The sequence below is a fragment of the Mustela nivalis genome (genome assembly GCF_964662115.1).
Source record: "Mustela nivalis genome assembly, chromosome: 12".
NCBI lineage: Eukaryota > Metazoa > Chordata > Mammalia > Carnivora > Mustelidae > Mustela > Mustela nivalis.
The window spans coordinates 8,145,041-8,162,013 of record NC_139031.1 but is presented as its reverse complement, the minus strand read 5'-3'; the positions used below and the strand labels follow the sequence as shown (position 1 = coordinate 8,162,013).

The 16,973-nt window shown below is 36.4% G+C and overlaps 1 protein-coding gene across 1 annotated transcript in view; it reads left to right on the top strand.

Moving 5' to 3' along the window:
• CNTNAP2 (contactin associated protein 2) overlaps positions 1 to 16,973 on the top strand; it is a 1,362,616-nt gene that overhangs the window by 289,357 nt on the left and 1,056,286 nt on the right. The window contains exon 4 of the mRNA XM_082693594.1: positions 12,301 to 12,504. Within this exon, the coding sequence (XP_082549720.1) occupies positions 12,301 to 12,504 (204 nt within the window). The remainder of the gene's footprint in view (positions 1 to 12,300; positions 12,505 to 16,973) is intronic.

Here is a 16,973-nt window from a genome sequence, read left to right as displayed (position 1 = left end):
GTAGGCTGAAGTGGCATATTTTGGGGTGTCCTGTTCCGAACCCCTTTAACATCAGTATACTACTAACACAGGACTTACTGTTCTGTTAAGTACTTAGTGAATTATAATAATTAGATATGTAAAGCACAGAGCTTAGGTGCAGCAAGCATGGGAAAAATGGAGAGATTTACCTTTGTGTGTTCTCTGTAAGTCACTTGTGCTAAATGCATGTTCACACAGTGGGAGCGAAAAAAAAATAGAGTATATTTGTCAGATCATAACATTCAGCACTGCACTAATCTGGGAAGAGATTTGCAGTTTGCTGATCATTTTCTTCAAGGATAATTTAAATATTTATTATGTTTTCACTTTTATATATGTGGTATTTTTAAAAATTTAACTATTTTTTTTCAGTGTTCCAGAATTCATTGTGCATCACACCCAGTGCTCCGTGTAATACGTGCCGTCCTTAATACCCACCACCAGGCTCACCCATCCCCCCACCCCCTCTCTTCAGAAACCCTCAGTTTGTTTCTCAGAGTCCACAGTTCCCCCGTTTCATCTCCCCTTCTGATTCCCCCGCTTCACTTTTCCTTTCCTTCTCCTAATGTCCTCCGTGTTATTCCTTATGCTCCACAAGTAAGTGAAACCATATGATAATTGACTCTGCTTGACTTATTTCACTCAGCATAATTTCTTCCAGTCCCATCCATGTTGATACAAAAGTTGGGTATTCATCCTTTCTGATGGCTGAGTAATGTTCCATAGTATATACGGACCACATCTTCTTTATCCATTCTTCTTTAGAAGGACATCGAGACTCTTTCCACAGTTTGGCAACTGTGGCCATTGCTACATGAACATTAGGGTACAGATGGCCCTTCTTTTCACTACATCTGCATCTTTGGGGTAAATACCCAGTAGTGCAATTGCAGGGTCATAGGGTAGCTCTATTTTTAATTTCTTAAGGAATCCCCACAGTTTTCCAAAGTGGCTGCACCAACTTGCATTCCCACCAACAGTGTATGAGGGTTCCCCTTTTTCCATATCTTCTCCAACACGTGCTGTTTACTGTCTTGTTGATTTTGGCCATTCTAACTGGTGTACGGTGGTTTCTCTGTGTAGTTTTGATTTGAATTTCCCTGATGGCTAATGATGATGAACATTTTTTCATGTGCCTGTTAGCCATTTGTATGTCTTCTTTGGAGAAGTGTCTGTTGATGTTTTCTACCCATTTTTTGACATGATTATCTCCTTTGTGTGTGTTGAGTTTGAGGAGTTCTTTATAGATCTTGGATATCAGCCCTTTGTCTTAGTGTCATTTGCGAATATTTTCTCTCATTCCGTGCCTCTTTGTTTTGTTGACTGTTTCCTTTGCTGTGCAGAAGCTTTTGATCTTGATGAAGTCCCAAAAGTTCATTTTTGCTTTAGTTTCCTTTGTCTTTGGGGACGCGTCTTCAAAGAAGTTGCTGTGGCCAATGTCAAAGACGTTACTGCTTATGTTCTCCTCTAGGATTTAGATAGATTCCTGCCTCACATTGAGGTCTTGTATCCATTTAGAGTTTATCTTTGTGTGTGTTATAAGAGAATGATCAAGTTTCATTCTTCTTTACATAGCTGTCCAGTTTTCCCAGCACCATCTACTGAAGAGACCTTATAGACATGACAGCAGCAACTCTGCATATCTGTGAGGTCTCTCTGGTCCAATGTGTCATTCAGTGCTCTTGGTTCTTTATGATTTTCTGCTTGGATGACCTGTCTATTACTGAGTGACATGTTAAGATCCCCTACTATTAATATATTAATATCAGTGTGAGTCTTTATCTTGATTAACAGTTGGCTTATGTAGTTGGCTGTTCCTATGTTGGGGGCATAAATATTTACAATTGGTATTTTAAAATGGCTCATTATTTTTCTATTTAAAGGAAGGAATGTAGTGTAAATACAGTCAGTTGTCCTTATCCACAGTAGTTGTATCTTGTACATTTAGTGGCCATGAAGGCCAAATTAGGAAATAGTGAACCATTGCTCTCAGGAGAAATGCAGTTTGGGTTCCTATGAGCCTCTGGTCACTACATTTTTACAACCAATCAATACATAATCTTGCTTTATTTGTGCTTATATTTAAAGGCATCTCTTGTAGTATATCTTGTGGATTCATTAACATTGAACTCACAGTCAACAGCACTATATCTCAAGCCTGAGCACAGTTTATTGAACACATGCATTTTCTTCGTAAGGCACATCATGACTTTCTCACAGCCTGGAAGCACTGCACAAAACATCCTGGGAGAGAGACAATTTAGAAAGCTGAATCATCCCCAGAACAACAAAATGCAAAACACATAGCACTAGTTTGTGAAAGGGACACGTTTCTTGTTTGTTCGTTTTGTTTTTTGGTATGAAAATTGAAACAAGAACCTAGAGCATGGTCTTACTTGACGTGAGCTGGTAATGTGAGCATCAGGTGACTCAATTTTTTGGTCCCTCTTCACATGTCCATGAGTGGGGATGCACCTCAATTTTAGTGAGTAGGAAATATGCACATACAGCATCTGCCAGTAATGAAAGGTCAGCAGAACTTGTTAATTGGGAATACTTGAAAAAATGTAAAGTTTTCTTTCCAAAATCTCAATGAATGAAGCTCAGGATAATGGTGGGTTTTTGTTGTTGTTGCTGTTGTTTTCTTCTGTTTTTCCTCCCTTCTTTTGTTTCTCTGTCCCTTTCTCCCTCCCTTCTTTTTTATGTTTAGTACGATAGTGTAGAGCGGTATATCTTTGTATCATATGATAACCATTAAAATGTTTTTTTTTTTAACCATTCACTCTCTCTTTGTTTAGCACTAGCCTACTAGTTTTCTAAAGAATTTGCCTTTTAAGCAATAAAATTCCTTGTTGATACATACTGCAGTAATTTACAGATAAATTATATCATGGAAAATGAAATTTTCAGAGTGATTATGATCCATTTAGTCTTCTATTTTGATAATATTCAAGTTTAAAGAGAAGTGCAGCCAAATAAAAAATATTTGTGAGGCATGAGCTAGCAGCTTCTGCTTACTATGACCTCAAATCAGCTGTTCATCATTTAGAAACAGAGAGCCTTATTAAAGTGTTAGATTTCTGACCTTTCTGGAAAACGGAACATTTGGATACCAGCAGAGTTGTGGCATAGCTTCGGTTTGCTTCAGGTGGATGGAGATCACCTCTCACATGATATATCCAAACCTCCCTTGTTTCTCAGCCATCAAGACCAAATTTCAAAGCCATTAATTTAGCATCATTTCCTTGTTGTTGTTGTTTATTAAATAAGGGACATATTTTCTCTGTTATACTCCTATCTCTATCGAAAGTGAAAAAGTGAAAGATCAGTGGTTTTTATATCAAGCCAGCCACACCAGTTGGCGTGGACTACTTGTTCCCTCTCAGCACTGAAGTTATGACTTCTCATTTCAGGTGCTTCCTTTTTTTTTTTTCCCAGCACTGTCATGGCTGGTTTTCTGCACAAGTGGTACGAGCATTGCTCCTTTCTAGAAGTGAATTAATTCGGCTTGCTCGCAAGGACTCAGTAGGCATGCGGGTGTCATGAAGTAATGGACGGCACCCAAATTCACGGTGAATCAGATTCCCTCCAGTGCCCCAGTCACTGAGGTGTGCTGGTGACCGGGCCGCAGGGTACTGTTCAGTGTTTTCCCGGACAGGCCCCAGCTGCTCCAGTGCAGAGGAGAGAACACATTATGTCACAACATGTGTATATTCTGGGCTCTATTAATCTATTTTATGGGTGATGTAAAAGATTCACCCAAAGGTATGAGAAATCAAACCAGAAGTAAAGCAAAGCTGTAGCGTTCTACATCTTATGCATAAACTTAAAACATACTAAGCATATGACCTGTCTCTTGCAAGGGAGTGCAAATCATTTGGACCGACTCATTTGCCTTTTGGGGAAGTATAGAAAGTAAGTAAATAAAAATGACCACCTTTATTAGTCACTTAGTCTGTATTGCCAGGTGTCCAGGGAACTTTGTAGAGGCTGTTGGGGAAGTGTATACTGTTTGGAAAAATACTGATTTTACATTTTGAGAATAATGTTATTTTTTTAAGGTTTGGATTTTAATGAGAGTATTAAATGTGGGATAGCTAGAGAATTGATACAGCTCTCAGATTCTTTCTAAAAATTAAGATTGTGCAGATAATTGAATTTAAATATTCATATTTCAAAGAGGAATTTTTGAGATTTTGTTTTTGTTTTTAAAGTAGTTTCAATTCCATTAATAATCTTGTTGCTTCCACATGGATTTTGTCATACCATTGGAGAAAACCCAGCCTATAAGTATTTATCTGAAAATCTTCCATCATTAAGGAAGCTTAACCATTTGAAAATTCTGAGTAGCAACAGTGCATCATCAAAAAGCTTTGCATTCGTTAATGACAGTTATCTTCTGAATGATGGCTGGGTAGAAACATTGCTGACACCATGACACCATCAGCTTCTCCAGGGAAAGGTCCTTCCTATCTTCTATCCTTCCCATTCTCTGATATCAACACAGGAGATACCTTTCCAAGACGCCAATCTGAACATGCACCTTCCCCTAAAGATGCCGTTGTTACTCACAAAGACTCCTGACTTCTTCATGGAGCATAAGGTCCTTCATGTACCAATTCTAACCCTGCCCATGATACATGACCCTTATATATTAAAGTCACACAGGACTACTGAGCTCTATACAATAGTCAAATACACTCTCCCCCAACTGTCTGGATTCCTTATTCCATCTTACATCTGTTTTGCCTGGAGAGTTTACCTATTAGCTTTTCTTAAAACTTCATCCCTTTACTTCAGTGGTCCCACATTCCTGGCACAATGCTATGGGTGTAGACCTTATTTCAGAAGATGCTAGTTGATAGCAGACATTTGATAATGGTTTCTAAATGTATGTCAAGGTACATTTGCATATCTAGCCAACATTTCTAATTTTTTTTTTCTTGCTCAGCCAAAAGTTTGAGTTTTCCTTTCTCTCTCTCTCTCTCTTTAAAGATACAGTAAGGGAATTTTCTGCCAAGCATGTTTTAGAATAGAGTGTATCTGAAGTACAGGAAGGCCAGTGGGTGTGTTTTAAAATACAATATATGGATCTAAAATTTAAGATATTCTAGGGCTGACATATCAGGAAGCAACTGCCCTTAAAAAGAGAGTTTATTACAGTTCCTAAGAGGAATGTCATACAGGCAGGGAGTGGGGGAAAACAAGCCTAAGCACCAGGTCAGTCAGGAGGCAAGGGCCTTCCTGTGGCTTCTGCCGGAAGGAATAGGCGAGGCAGGGCGGCAGGCTCTGGGGCACCAGGACTGTCCCAGGTTGTCTGTTACTTAACCCTGAGGTGATTCGGACGGGTGGATAGTGGCCTTGAGAGTGAGCGCCTGGTGGAGGAGATTGCCGGGCTGGGTCCTGGGCTCTGTGGTTGATTTGTATTTGAAGAGTGCGCTTTTAGGAACTGGCTGACTCTGGAAGGGGCAAAGCCCTGGATGTGAAAGCCCGGAGACAAGCAATGGCAGACACACTTAATACATAGGGAAAGTGGAAGCATGCTATGGCAGCTTCAAGAAATGGTCAAGGATAATTTATCTTTTCCTCAGTGTTAAATGAATTACCATGAAAGCAGTGCCTCAGAACAGGTCCCTAAATCAAATTGCTCTCCTTTAGCTTATGTAGTAGTGAAATTTGGCCCCAACACTGACAACAGTGTTTTAAATGGAACTAGAAACAGAAGTAAGTGTAAATGAATAATGATATAATATCTGGAATAAATGTTAAGAGTTATAAAATACAGTTGGGGGGTTTATTGATGTCTGGTTCCTTTTTTCATCTGTGGAATATTTACTAAGAGTTTATTATTCTAGGTAGTGTTCTCCTGAGCAGAAAAATAGATTGTGTATGGTCAAAAACTGTAAACAGTAAACAGCAATATTATCACAGAGTAGGCAGGTCTAATTTTTTTGACTTTTCGATTTACAAAAATAAAAATAGCTTCCACATGGATTTCCTACAAATAGGTTTTATGCTAATTTTTAGAAATTGCTTATTATCTCTGCATTATCAGATATATTAGAGTTAAAGCACAGCTCAAAATTATATCAGTCTGATTTTCTGATGTCCTATGTGGTATGTTTGTGGGGTTATGAGTGAGAATGACCATTTTGGGTGAAGCAGGGAGAGCCTCAGTTTTGGTGTTTTTTTGTTTTTTTGTTTGTCTTTTGATGTTGAATAATATAATTTAAGAAAATTACTGATATTTCCTGGAGTCTTATTCATGTGGGCCCACCTTGTGATTAGTGAATCATGACTCATCACACATTATAGTTTCTCATGAAATAATCCAATAATAAAAAATACAGAGAGCAAGTCCATCTTGCTTCTTTATAAAATATTATAAAATATCAATATATATATCTCAAGTAGTATTAAATTTGTTAAAAAGAAAGCGTTTTCAATTTATTCAGTTAAAAGAAAAATATACATACATTTTGCATTTAAATTTGTAGTAGAGTTAGATGTTTTAGTCTCTGACTTATAAAGAAAGAACTCCACTGTGAGTATAATAAAAGGATTTGGTGTTTTAAGCTATTTATTCACATAGGAGGCCCACAGTTGTAATATTTATATAAATACATGCCACTAAATCATTCATGAGTCTGTACTCTTAGAGAGTAAACTGCATTGTACCAGGTACGGTTTGGAAGGAAAATAAAAATGTGGAGTTCTCTTTTTACCTTGTCTCAAACACCAATTACATTTAGATCAGTTTCAGAAGTATTTATTGTGCCAGAAATACAACGTAGAACAATCCAAAATCTGTACCTTAGGAAAGTGTAAAATCCACAGAGGAAATGAGACCCATCAAGAGATCATTTTAACATAAGATGAGAAGTGATAGGATAAAAGTGTGCAAGGGTGCCATTGGGATGGTCGGCAAGGGCTATTTCATACAAAGAAAGCTTTTCTAGGAGGGGAGAATTATCTGAAACTTGGAGGATACCTAAACTTAAACTAGATTATACACACACGCACCCACAGACACACACGTGTGGATGCACACACAGACACACACACAAACACACACGCGCGCGCGCACACACACACACACACACACACACACACACACAGCTGTTTGTTGAAAGAAGAGAGCACAGCACGAGGGAAGGTACTAGATTGTGAGCAAGGGATCCAGTCAGTTTGCCACAGTTAGCACATAAAGAGAAAAATGGCAGTAAAATGGGAGCTGTGGAAGAAGGCAGGGTTTTGCAGACTATGCTGAAGAGTTTTTTGGCGACAGAGTTTATTTCAGAGAGATATTTTTAGCATCTTTGTGGAGGATAGATTTAATTTAAATTATGCTGGAGGACGGGAATTGTCCACGAGTGGTGTTAGTAGATACTGTGTGAGGTGATGGTAGCCTGGTGGTCGTGCATATAAAGTAAGCCATCTGTTTGGAAACTGTAGACGTGCTCTATTTTACAGGGCTTGGAACTGAGTGGATGTGGGCACGGGAGGCAGAGAGATGCTTCAGAAAGCCTCAGATCTCTGTCCTGAGTGGATAGTCGATACGAGAGCAGGGGCATGGGCCCAGAGAAGGAATTACATGTTGGACACAAAGAGTTAGATTTTCATGTGGACGCTCCATGTGGATTTTCTAGGAAGTTAGATACTGGAATCCGGTTTGATGGAAAAATAACACCGGACGCCATGATGATATTTTGTCATTCCACCACAAGTGGAATACCCAAGTATCTCAGGGCGAAGCAGCACATTTTAAGGAGAAATAATGCACAGACTGTGAGATGCTGCCCTTCATGAAGGAGCCTTGAAGATCTTTGTTTTAGTTTTATATTTTCCCAGAATAGAAGTGACTTTTCACAGTGTATATCTAGATAATTTTTTTGAAGGATTTGGACAAGGCTCATTTGCTGCTATTACTCTAAATTAGCTGTTATTGACATTCCGGGATCTATTTTAACTATTTATTTAGGTTTAAACCACAGATACATTGAAAGAAAAGGCAGAGAGTTAGAAGAAAGAAATTAATCAGATCAAAGCAGTACACAGATGAGATGAGATACATCATGTTCCTCCAGAGTTAATGTCTATTGGTTGAATAATACTGAGTCAATTAATAATAAGGGAGTGAATTCCACCCCCCAACCACAAAAAGTAGCCCGATATTGCCATTCTTTTTCTCTAACAGTTGAAACCTTGGATATATAATTAATTATAGCACCAAGAAGGATCAGAATGATTTCTGAAATTTCTTGCAATCTAGTGATTCTTATTTCTAATGAAAAAGTATAAAACAGTAGTGCCTATAATATTGTAATCCAATTTATTGAAATAGGAATGACGACATATAATGATCGAACAACATATACTGAGTGAGTATCAGCTGTTTCTGAGGCACTAGGTACTGGGCATCGGGGTGGAGGAACAGAAAGTCTCTGATGCACACATTTTCAAAGGAGAGCATATATCTTGCTGTAAATGTATGAGCACATGAATGTATTAGGTAGGGAAAATGCTGTCAAGAATAGAAGTGAATGGAAAGAGAGTAAAGATGGCAGGCATGCTGTTTTGTAAAGAATGGTCAATATATTAAAAATACTGGCCTCTGACTTAGAAAAAATAGATTTGCATTTATGCAACATTTGCAAAACTAAGAAAATCCCACTTTTCATGTATTTTTAAACTTTACTTCCAGAGCAGAGTGGGAGGGAGAGAGAAAGGGGGAGAGAATCTCATGCCAGTTCAGGCCAAGCATGGAGCCCCAGGCCGGGCTAAATCTCAGGACCCTGAGATCATGACCCAAGCCAAAACCAAGAGTCAGATGCTTAACCGACTGAGCCACCCAGGCGCCCCTACATTTTTCATATTTTCAAGTAAGTAGGATAAATTACCATTTCAGATTATATATATTCTTACTTTATATAAGTGCCTTGGTGCATGAAGGTCAGTAAAACATATTAATTAGCTAAAATATACCATTTCCCAACTAATATTTATAAATATTACATTACCCCAAACTCAAGCTTCTTATGAGTGAACATTTTGAACCATAACCAAGAAAATGACATTTTTGTTTTTGTGTTTCTGTTGCCCCCATACATACCCCCCCACACCCACATACACATGTACACACACATCTATGCATATGTCTCTATATAGTAATGTATGGGCAATACCATACATTAAATAGGGAGGCAAGTGGATAAATAAACAAATGTGTTAACATCTAGAAAGCTGTGCACCAACTTCCCTCCATATTGATCATATTGGTGATCTCCTGGGTTTGGGGTTCACTTTATACATTCTCTGTTTCAGTTTTATTTAATTTCCTTTCAATAGTAAATATATATTAAATTTGTAGTAAAAATATAGCAAAGGTATTGTTTTAAATATTAAAATCTTTAGATGGTGAACCCTCCTCTCCAGAATTTCTTCTGTAAAATCAGAAAATAAAGACTAACGTTGAAATTAAAAAGAAAAGCAAAAAGCCTTCTCTCCTTTGATGTTTTAATGAACTGGGCACATTACCAACTCTCTGAGTTATTGTTAGAAACAAAATTGTGGAAGCACTGTGATTTTGCATTCACACTTTGACTAGCCATTGTTGCTGCTAAGATTGCTTAAACAGTTCAACCATACATATTTAATCACTGCATAGAAAACTTAATTCTAGGGAGTGATAAGCAATCAGGGTAATAGGAGAAAAAAGTGGCTTGTCCCAAAATAAGCACAACATATTATTAGATGTCAAATGAAATTTAAATATATTCTTGTAGGAAATAGAATTCAATTCTGATAGATTTAACAATATCCCAGACTCTGTTTAAAGTTTATGGTATGTATTTCTATATGAATTTTATATCACAGATTATTTCTAGGAATTTTGTGACGTCAAAGACAACTATGAGCTCACATCTGCAGGCTGGTATTATGCAAGCTTTAATCCAGCCATAGAAGAGCAACTTTGATTTCATAATATAAGAGATCTGGCTTGCAGAACATTTTATCAATTTCTCAACTTGACCATTGACCGCTTAACATTTGTAAGATGAGGTTTAGTCCGCACTAATAGCATTCCTTTATGCTTTTGCTAATATTCTAGGACTCTCTGAAGAAATAAACCATATCCATCCTTTCTCTTCCTTTTTCCATTGCCCTGTAAGTGAGGGAGAGAGACACCAACATTTGTACTACTCTGTACCTGGAACAGATTGTAGATTTTGATTTAGGAGAAGATACGGGCGGGGTGGATTCTTTCCTCTGCCCAAGCTCAGGGAACGTTTACTTCCTAAGAGATGAATGGGGAATATTTTATGTCAATTAATATATATTGAAGGTGTATAAAACAATGATGTGTCTATTATTCAACTGTCACTGACATGAAATTGACTGCAAAATTACTTTCTGGAGTTCAGAATTTACTCCTTCCTCCTGACTTTTCGTTTATGCGCTTTTCAAGACAAAAAGTAATTTCTACCAACTGCTAGATTATAAATTCAACCTGGGATGTTATAATCAGATTCCATTTTTTTTCTCTCTTACCTCTCATCACAGATGATAAAAATACTGCAATTGGAATTCAGCTGTGACAGTGTAGATGATTAAGCTAGAGTCTAATTGGCTTTGCAGTGTTAGCAGAAGCCTAAATTTAATGGTTGATCCCCCCATAGTAAAATAAACCACTGTGATTTACAGTCTTAGAGAACAGAATTTTGTTGAATAAGAAGGTCTTTTTATGGACAGTAAAGAACTGACTATAAGAATTAAAACTTAAAGTGCAAAGTTATATTTCTCTTTCTGAACATTTTTGAATGCAACAATTCTCTTAATTAAATAAACATTAACTAAGAGCAGAACTTGTAATGGCAGGTAGTACACAGAAAGAGTGGATGCGGCCGTGGGAGCTCTGCATGTCCATGAGGCTCCCGGAGGTGCCATGCCCTTATGACCTGGGTGCTGGGGACCATAGTATTCCCTATGGCAATGGAAGTAAACAGGGTCCAGAGAACTAGGACCTGAGACGAGAAAATATTTCTCCAGCAGGCTTTAAACTTGCTGTAATTTTTTTTCCAGTGTCACTGTGAAATTCTTCAGCAAGACCTTGCTCCAAACCGAGAGAGGCAAGCTTCATTCAGGCTTAGAATTCTAAAGTAATTAGAGCTATCCAGTTTGACGAGGTTTTCAATTATTTAAAATTAAAAACTAAAAGAAACAGATATTTAAAAATATTTTTAATGACAAAGGTCTAATTATGATAACTAGGTTTCCATTTGTACTCAAAATGAGCTCTGAATAATTACAGTTCATTTTTGAGTCATTCCATGGATTTGGAACTTACTAAACAGTAGTGCATAATAAGTAAGATTCGTGTTATTTTCCATTTCTGGTGGGAATAAGTAGCAGTTATGAAACTAATCCAGCAATCCCCTCCCCACCATCACCTGTTTTTGAGAGTGGTGACAATATTGTTAATATTTTTAAAAAGTTTATATAATTTCCTGTCTTCAATAAAATTATCTAAAATCAAATTAGAGTTACTCTAGTCACAGTGTATTTGTTCTAATAATGTATATGGGTAGGGATGTCCTTGTTCAGTGTAGTCAAAACCATGGGCAGCCTTTCCAAAGACAAGAGGCTAATAAGAAATTTGAGTCAGATATGAGGTCCAAGAGGAAATAGCAAGAAGGTTCTTGTAGTTCACTTAGCCGTAATGTACTTCCATAGTGTTTATTGAAATTGGAGTAGAGTATTAAAACCATTAGAAAAGTGAGTGTACCATCAAACCCGGCATTCCGGGCTCCTTCATGCTTTTGTCAAAAAAAAAAAAAAAAAAATTGTGAGCAAAATGTATATTTAGAAATCATGAGTAATTAGCCCCATTTAAGAAGGAAAATATTAAAATCTTGTCGATTATCAAGGATTAAAAGTTTTACTTCTTTCAAGTAAACTCTAGACTCCCAAGTTAAAATTTGAAGCATATAAGTAGTTAATGGAATTTATGTTGTTAGTATTATAATTAGTAAGATTTGATACTAATGAAGTTTTCTTTGATCATTTTTATGGCTATTTCCATAAAATTTATTTCAGAACACACAGTTAAATCAAAAGAAGAACCAGAACAAGAACAAGAACACAGGAATCCAGATTTTTCAGGAAAAACTACTTCTTTATCATTTATCCTGTGCAGACACCCATTGGAAGTGGGTATATTTCACACTGAGTGCTGACATATAAGAACTAAAATAAAATGTTATTCGTTTCTTCTTTTAGGGGCCGATGTTATCAACTTTGATGGCCACGTTGTGTTGCCATATAGATTCAGAAACAAGAAGATGAAGACCCTGAAAGATGTCATTGCTTTGAAATTTAAAACCTCTGAAAGTGAAGGGGTGATCTTGCATGGGGAAGGACAGCAAGGGGATTACATTACCCTGGAACTGAAAAAAGCCAAGCTGGTCTTCAGCTTAAACCTAGGTATGTTCTGACGTTTGGCATTATTTGTTAATCTTCTCATTAGTAAAATGCTAATGTTGCTTAACCCTTAAAGTGTAAAATGATAAAAAAACAGTTCTTGTTATCTTATAAATTCATCTTTAACCCATAGTGGTTTAATGCATTTTGATCCATATAGACTTATTCATTAAAAAATAATTGTTATGTATTCATCCTAAGCAAGGTACTATACTAATATCTGAGACAGTGGTGAACAAATAGAAAAGGTCCTTGAGTTCATGAAGTTTATGACCCATGGAGGAGGTCAGACATTATATTATCCATTATTATTTTTAAACAACTTAAAAGCGATGACTTCAAATAAAGATGGGTAGTTTGAAATCAAGTAAATAAGCTAAAATGATAAAGGATACTGCAGAGACAAGAAAGGTTCGCATTAGAATATGCATTGAGGAACATTCTCCCCGAGAAGACACACGAGCTGAGATCTCAGTTATGACTAGAACTGGCCGTGAGAATATTGAGAAGAGCAAGGAGCAGTCACTACAGACAAAGATCTGGCGTACTCAGGGAGTTAGGAAGAGGCTGCTGTGGGTAGATGAAGTGAGTCGGTGGGAAAGAAGACAAGATCTGTAAGTTGGGGATTGTTCCAGTCCTGTAAGATCCTGTACAGCATGGTAAAGGGTTTATTATTATTTAAGAAAGAGAAGCTGTTGGTAGGCTTTAAACTATATGGCATCATGATCTTATTTTTAAATGTGTGTTGAGATTCCTGTAAAAGAAAATGCTTGCATTTGCGTGAGAAGCAAAGCCAGATTTCAGTATAAGGCAAGTGAGAGATGGCCCTGGTTTGCAGAGGTGGCTGTCAGTGGAGAGGCAGGGAAGCAGGTCTAGTTGGGAGATGATTTTAGTGGTAAGTTCAGCATGATTTGTAATGAGAAAGAAAGAGAATAAGTAAAGGAGAATTCCTGGATACCTAAGGGACTTAACTGCCATTTTCAGAAGTAGACGTGACTCTCTATTTTCTCTACAGAGCTTCTGCTAATAAAAGATTATTAGTTTCCTCTAATAGAGGAGGTCTGAAATGGACATGGTGCATTTTAGTTGCTTATTAGACATCAGTGTTGAGATTTCTATTAGGGAGTTGCGTGTATGAATGAGATTGAGAGGAGGTGTTACCTGGAGACCGAGGGGAGTGAGCAGGAGGAAATTAGAACATGTGGTATCAGAGACCAGGGAAGAAAAGAGGTGGCTGTTGTGTTGAATTCACCTAAGATGGAGACAGACAGGTAAATATTGGCTTGGGCCCCGTAGAGGTTCCTGTTGATTTTTCTCTTAGTGTAATAGAAAGGACAGTGGTTTTACTGACTTAGGTTAAGAAAAGATGAGAAATGCGGAACTGAATTTTCAAACAAAATCTAACTAGAAATCAGAGAATCAGGAATCAGAGAAATAAAGTATTGGCTGGAGAATGAGTTGAACTTGAATGAGTTCCCATTTTGTTTTGGAAGTTTTTGTTTTGTTTTGTTTTTAAGTGTCTTTAAGTCTCTTGCTTGGCTAAAAATGTCAGGACTTATGCAAGAAGTTTTTGGAGGGCATCACACTTTCCATAAATTTTTCTGTTGTAAATAATAACAGAATTCTACAAAAATACTATGTCTAAAATATATTAATAGGTAAAGTTCACATGTTAAATTCATCCCAGTAGAAAGCCACAAAACTGAAAATAAGAATACAAAAACAGGGGTGTCTCAGTGGCTTCTGCCTTTGGCTCAGGTCATGATCCCAGGGTTCTGGTATCAAGCCCTGCATCCAGCTTTTTTGCAGGAAACTTGCTTCTCCCTCCCCCACTCCCCCGGTTTGAGTTCCCTCTCTCACTGTCTTTCTACGTCAAATAAATAACCAAAATCTTAAAACTAAAAAAAAAGAACTCAAAACCAGATCCTGCCTTTTTAGTATATGAGCTGCCGAAGCGAGCACAGATCCTGCCTTTTTGACTCACTAATCAGTCTGAGTGGTCCAGACATTCCCGAATATGGCTTGTGTTCTATGTATTAAATTTTATTACTTTGAAAATTGGTATTATACTCAAAAGTGCAGTTTCCATTAGGTTGTTTTTTGTTGTTGTTGTTGTTGATAATACTTGATACAGTATCTGTAAATATTTACCCTTATTATAAAACTGTACCCATTTCAAATCTGATAGAAATTATAGTTTCTATAAGAAAAAAATGAAGAAAATCACACAGAAAGCTGGATCACTTAATTACACAAAAATATTGGATTCTTTACCTTAAGATCATAATGAATGTGAAACTTGAAAAACGCAAATGTTAAATATGGAAATTTAATGTCATTCATGAGTAGAAATTTATACCACTCCCTAAGAATGTAAGCATAGGACATAAAAGGTAATTCATAGAAGAAAAATTGTTAGTATTCTGTGAACAACAGATGCTCAACTGCACTATCTATGAAATTAATGGACAATAAAATAATGACTAATTTTTGTTAAGTAAATCAATTTAAAAATCATATAAATATTGAGTATGTGACAAGATTCTTTGTACTTCTCTTTGCATCAGAAAATATTTTCAGGAAAACAATTTGACAGTGTCTTCAGATATCTAAAAATTGCCCGTATATTTTAGCCCAATAATCATAAGGAAATAATGAAAAATGGCTATAGGGTTTAAGTCCAAGGATATACTTGGCAATATTGATCACAGTGTCAAAAATTGAAAAAAAAAAGAGCTAAGCATATAGAAATATGTTGATAATGCATTTAAAATGTCTTTGAAGCTTTGCGCAGTGGCAGTATCGTAGCCAATGAGGTTTATCCGAGGCGCGATTATTGCTAATTAAAATGTCTGTGAAAATTTTTAATTCTATCAAAAATACCATAAAACATTAAATTAAAACTGTAGTATAAAATATTATAAATAATATCTCAGTATTTTATATTGATTATATATACACACATAACTGTATATGTATATAATTAAATATATTTATAGGAAAAAAATTGGAAAGAAATAGACCACACTATGTTTACTGGTGGAAATGAGTGATGAATGTTGTACCTATATTAATTCTTCATACAATTCTCTACTTACAATTAGTATAGGTATTCATGTATTGCCTGGGGAAAAAATAGTCCTAAATCATTTTTCTCCTTATCATCTAATAAGAATCATTTTTGAAGGATTCTTATTAGATGATAAGGAGAAATAGGAGGCTTGGGGGTAGATATCAGAAAACAAAATATAAGTACTTTTTAAAAATATGCATACAAAAATATGCATACGCACTGGGAGCAATTGAAACATATCTAAGGATGTTTACTTTCTCTCAAACCTTTCTCCTTTTTTTTAAAAGTGAAACACACAGAGGAACATTTTAAAAGCCACCGTGCTTTCTATAGGTATGACATTATTGTTCTGAAACTAGTGCCTGAGCCTCTGACCTCCGAGAAAGGTCATTATCGTTTCACTGGAAAGCAGTTGACTTACAGAGTTTTATTGACTGATTGGAATTTATGACAGTCATGGAAATGCACTCACTCATATGTCCACTGTGCCTTTTAAAATGCCATTACCTCAATATCAGGTATACCTAGCTGCTACTTTGTGTTCTAGTCATTTAAAGTAATTTAAAGTAGTAAAATAGAGTGTATACTTTCATTTAGACTTATTCCTACTTTTCTCTGTCCCTCTCTGCCCCACTGCCACATGTAAAGACAGTCATAATCACAGTCCCAGTCACAGGCACATTTGGTTTCACCACCAGAAGGAAAGAAAATCTGATCGAGAAAAGACATAGAAAATGTCAGGTATAGGCAGCAGTAGTATCCTAAATGTGGGGAAAAAAACAATAGGAAATAATTCAGTGCCTTAATTGTGTGTTTCTCCTGTTTCTATGATACTATTTATTCTGAAACCATGTTGTATTTTTATAGCACTTAATTTTACTTGACCATGAAAAGCAAGACTTGATTAGACAAAATAGAAGATAGTATAAAATATGTAAACAGTTTCCAGAGATGACCTGAGTAAACATTTTGGATTCTCACAACCTTTCACTCTCATTTATAGTCTTGTTGCCATGGAAATCTATTTCCAAAGCTAGATTAATGCTTCATACATATTTTTGCAAGTTTTTATTTTAAAATATAACTTGAGTTAATTTTCTATGCCGTTATATATTACATTGTAGTTAAAATTATTGCTTTTGGATTCAGGGAAAACTGGGAAGTGTCATGCTGTGTTTTCTTGACCAATAATAAGAATAATAGCAACAATAAAAGCCTGTTAACAGGTAACTTTTAGCTGATGTTCACTATATGCCAAGAAGTCGGTTAAGTTCTTTGCATGTACTCATTACTTTAATCATCATAGCAACCCTGTAAAGCTGGTACCCTGATTTTCTCCATTTCCTGCATGAGGCAGCGTAAGCTCACAGAAGCTGCCTGCTTGCCTGTGATTATAGGG